At 48.8% G+C, this 4805-nt stretch overlaps 1 protein-coding gene across 1 annotated transcript; it reads left to right on the forward strand.

Moving 5' to 3' along the window:
• Positions 1–1767: 1767 nt before the first annotated feature.
• Positions 1768–4513, forward strand: LOC127765793 (ferredoxin C 2, chloroplastic). Its single transcript, XM_052290752.1, has 8 exons — positions 1768–1922; positions 2011–2224; positions 2326–2389; positions 3033–3121; positions 3632–3700; positions 3835–3879; positions 4079–4138; positions 4233–4513. The coding sequence occupies exons 1-7, from the start codon at positions 1897–1899 to the stop codon at positions 4121–4123; spliced, it is 552 nt and encodes a 183-aa protein (XP_052146712.1). The 5' UTR covers positions 1768–1896; the 3' UTR covers positions 4124–4138; positions 4233–4513.
• Positions 4514–4805: the final 292 nt, after the last annotated feature.

Raw genomic sequence — 4805 nt, forward strand, 5'->3', positions numbered from 1 at the left:
CCGGTCAGACCGAGCCGACGGCGGTCTGACCGAGCCGTGGACGGTCTGACCGGCCACTACACTGCGGTCAGACCGGCCAGGTTGAGTGGGCTCAATGATTGCCCTGTAACGGCTAGTTTTCTAGCCGTTACAAAGTAGTCCGGTCTGACCGGCCTCACAACGGCGGTCTGACCGGCAGAGCACAAAGTTGGGGATTTCGGTTCCAACGGCTAGTTTTGGTGGTTGGAGGTATATATACCCACTCCCCAGCAGCAAGGGTAAGGTTTTGGCACTCCATTGCATTATCTTGAACCCTTGCAAGAGCTCTCACACCCTTGTGCACTTAGTTTATCTAGTGAGATGTTAGAGAGTGAGTTAAGCCAATCCAAGTGCGTTGCTTCATTGTTATAGCTAGTGTGGCACTTGATCATCCTCGGCAAGCATCCTAGACTTGTTACTCTTGGAGGTTGCCGCCTCCTAGACGGCTTGTGGAGGTGTTGCCCAGTGACCTCTCCGAGGAGATTGTGGAGGAGGCCCGGCACTGTTTGTGAGTGGTTTGGAGTTCACCACCTTCGGAGTGAAAGAAGAACTACCCCGAGTGATCGAGGCTTGGGTAGTCCTCTCCGTGGGCCGGCTCCCGCCTTGCCCACCCCTTGACGAATGGGGCGTGCGGTGGCTTCGTGGTTGAGCGGTGGAGTTGGGCTCGCCTCAACGAGGATTAGGAAACCGGCGAGTTTCCGAACCTCGGTGAAAAATTCCTTGTCTCTTGTCTCATTTATTTGTTGCATTTACATTTGTGCTATTTACATTCATAGAGACATATTTGAGCCCATATCACTTAGGTTTGCAAAACTTAACTTAGTTGCTTAGTTAACCTTGCACCTCACCTTGCCTAGTAACTTAGGTTAGTTTTGTTTAAGTGCCATTAAGTTTTAAAACCGCCTATTCACCCCCCCTCTAGTCGGCCTCCTTGATCCTACAGCGGCCGGTGAAGGGCGGGGGTGGGCGGTGCCGGCGTCGGGGATACGGCGGCGAGGAAGGCACGAGGAAGCGGCTGGGGGGAGGTGGCGGCGGTCGGCGCATGCGGGGAGAGAGAGGGGGCGGATGGGGCTAAGGTCGTCAGGGTAGGTGGCGCGGACATCCTAAAGTGGAGAGGCCAGGTCATTCCTCTCGAGTGACGGTGGAGAGAGGGGGCCAACGCCGTTGTCGCCACCACCACCGCCGCCGTCGCCACAACTCCGCCCGGCCTTCGCGCCAGTCTTCTCCATCGCCGCCGCCATCACCGGATATGGACGAGAAGGGGAGGGGGGACGGCCGCAGTCCACCGCTGCCAACACGCATGCGCCCCCAGCGCCGCCCAAGCCGTCGCCCCATCCGGATCTGACTTAGCTCACGATGGTCCACTGTCAGCTACTTATCTATTTCCCACCATCCTCAGCTAAGTTAGCAGTGCTGACCACGGTCAAGGTGCCACGTCATCGAATACCGCCCACAATACTACCATAGGAGTCGATTTGTACCGGTTCTAGTAATTGGGGGAGTCGTCCTACCCGGTTTTCTAGTTAAGGGTCACGAATTAGATTCGGTGAACAATTAAGGGAGTCAAAGTGGACTTTTTCCTAGCGGCGCCGTCGACAGGCTGACATGTTCCATGGGATGGGCCGCCGACTCACCCAACCGCGCGCATCCCCGCGGCCCAAACCAACCAACTGCCTACTCGCGCGCTGGAGCTCACACACCGCCCCCGCGGCCGCGCGCGTCCGTCCCTCTTCCCTTCCCCTTATCCGCTCCGCTCCACAGCCTCGCCCCGATTCCCCCCTCGTGATTTCCCCCTTCCGCTCGCTCGCGCCGCTCCCTACCGGCCACCACCGCGCGCGGGACAAGCAACCTAGCTGCTCCGGCTGCCAAGCCATCGCCATGGCTCCGTGCCCCGCCGCGACCACGTACGTCCGCTGCACCCAGCACTCCTCCTCTCTGACATTTATCACCTTATCACCTTTTGCTTCTCTCCCTCTCTCTCTCGATCGTCAGAACTCGCATTGGGGCGCCGCCATTCGCCGCGACGACGGCTCGCCGACCCGCCCGGGGCGCGACGACGACGACGAAGGCGCGGGCGTCCGGGCTGCGGCAGGTGGAGGGCCCCGTGTCGGAGAGGGCGTACTCGTCCTCCTCGCCCGCTCCCACCCACAAGGTCACCGTCCACGACCGCCAGAGAGGTGTCGTCCACGAGTTCGTCGTCCCACAGGTTAATCAATACACACACACCTTCGATGCCGTCTCAAGCAGCAGTAGCGCAATTCTCCTTCTTGTGCTTTGTCTGATTCGTGCCGTGGTTGGGGGGCGCAGGACCAGTACATTCTGCACACCGCGGAGGCGCAGGACATCACGCTGCCCTTCGCGTGCCGCCATGGTAGGCTCCCATCCTCGTGCCTTTCCCAGGACACATTTTTTCTTCTGATTGGCTACACTTTGCCCTCACTACTCACTCGCTCACTCAAGCTTATTAGGGCAGTCCCAACCCTCCACCTAGGATGGTGTCTATGGCATTAACTACATTGCCATGTAGGACTTTTAGCTTATGCGGCACTATATTAATTAAGAGAGAGATTGAAGAGAGGAAGAAACTGGGTCTCATGCAAGGCACAGCTTCAACACGAGAAAAGCTATGCACTAGACACTATCAAGTTTTGCATTGGGAGAGAATAGTGTCTTCATAATAGATGAAGATTAAATATGATTGGTAGAGAAGAGAGATGATGTATTTATTGATGGCCCACTTTAAGAAACCATGGGTTGTAGAGTGTAGTTTCTATTGTGATGTCGCTGGCTAGCGTATCATTTCTCCCTTTTCTTCTGATCTACAATATAGATAAGCAAATGAATTACTTTAGGGAATGTGCAAATGGATTGCTCACTTTGTATTAAGATGGAGAAAGAAAAGTTACATCATCAGCAATTCGGCATGCAAAACCAGCAGATTGACCAAAACAAAAAACCAAATACAACCAGGCGACTAGACTTCTGAATTACTGAAGACACATTTTTCTAATCAGGTTGCTGTACTAGCTGTGCGGTTCGGATAAAGTCAGGACAAATAAGACAACCTGAAGCACTTGGAATATCTGCTGAACTAAAAGATAAGGTGCATCCATCTTTTTATGCTTTGTTGTCACTATTAATTAAGTATATCATGTTTTTACTGTTTCTGCTACAGTTTGCTTGCCACTTGATCCGCCTCATTCCTCAATTTACTCGGTGGTTTCAACAGTGTCTATGTTCTATCCATTAGTAACACACGATCCTACCCAGTTAGTATTCTTTACAAGTCCATTGATGTTCCTGCAAGGTTTCATGGCCTTCAGCTTCACAATTTCTTTTATTCGTTACAAAAGTATCACATTTATTTGTAATCAATAGTTTGGATGGTACTATCTAAAACAACTGATTTGGAGATGAATTGTTGACCTGTTAGGATCCTTAAAGGTTCCCTTCGATTTTGGTAAGACAGAGTTGTATTGTTTTCTTTAATTAGTGTGTGAATTAGGTGTTCTAGTTGTGTGCCTATAAAACATTCATTATTCTGATTCTTCTATTTGGCATAACAAAAACTGAAATGGTGATATGTTGCATGTCTTATTACTTCCTTTTTCAGGGCTATGCATTGTTGTGTGTTGGTTTTCCAACTTCTGATGTTGAAGTTGAAACACAAGATGAAGATGAGGCAAGCACTAAGCCACCTTGTTAATAGTAATAACTGTCTTATCTAACCATACAGAAGGAACTAGACTGTATTCTTCTGAATTCTTATGATAAGTCCTACATGTTCCACTAAGCACATAACACCTCAATGTATAGGTCTACTGGCTCCAGTTTGGAAGATATTTCGCACGAGGACCTGTTGTAAGTATTATTAAATTTGTATTTCACAACTCATAGTTTTTATGCCTAGGAACTCCCGTGTAGACAATTTATAGCATAAGCGCATAACTGTTGATGTTGGCTGTGGTTGTCAACACCACTGTTATTCCAATTCCACTTTAAACATGAAATTATATCTTCTAGCTTTTCTCAGACATAGTGGACTGCTCTTTTTTTTCAGGAAAGGGATGATTATGCACTGGAGCTTGCAATGGGTGATGAGTGAGCCGTGTCTAAAGAGGTGACACCACCAGAAATTTCAATCTCTACATTGTTTAATCTGTTCATTTTTCCCCTTCTATTCTCATCTAACTCTCAGTTCTCGTCCTTCACAGTGGTGTTTGCAGTCGGGAGCTCATGTTGTCTTAAGGACTTTCTTTGAAAGTGGAGAAAGGGGCTTTTTCCTCAGCTCACAATTTTCCATCTTCAGTGCTGTTACTCTGTTAGCGATTGTTTGGCATGTAAAAAAGTGTGCTTTCTTGTAAAAATACCATTTTCTAGTTCGCACCTGACAGACGAAGAACACCATGGATTACACGTAAAGTTGTAAACTGAACACCTAATCTTGAGTGCGAATAATGAATAATGATCACCGGAGTTATGAGTTTGGGAATGATATGCTGCCATGAAAACCTTGAATTGAGTGAATTTGAATCTTAAATTTATATTCAAAGCAAATGTAGTTTCAAATACTTCCGTTCTATACAACCAGTTTGAAAATGAGCTTCTAGAGTTCGTTGTAGCTGAGAATTTGTAGTAAACTAGAGTACTGATGCAGGGCAAGTTGGTTTTATGTTCATGTTGCCTCAGGTTACACCGTTGTCCAATTCTGCGTGGAACCAACCTGAGAATGCTCAATTCTCTGAAACTGGAGTAGCCGAGATGAATTCAGACAAATCCTCTGCCCA

This window comes from Oryza glaberrima, chromosome 3 (genome assembly GCF_000147395.1).
Source record: "Oryza glaberrima chromosome 3, OglaRS2, whole genome shotgun sequence".
NCBI classification, from domain to species: domain Eukaryota; kingdom Viridiplantae; phylum Streptophyta; class Magnoliopsida; order Poales; family Poaceae; genus Oryza; species Oryza glaberrima.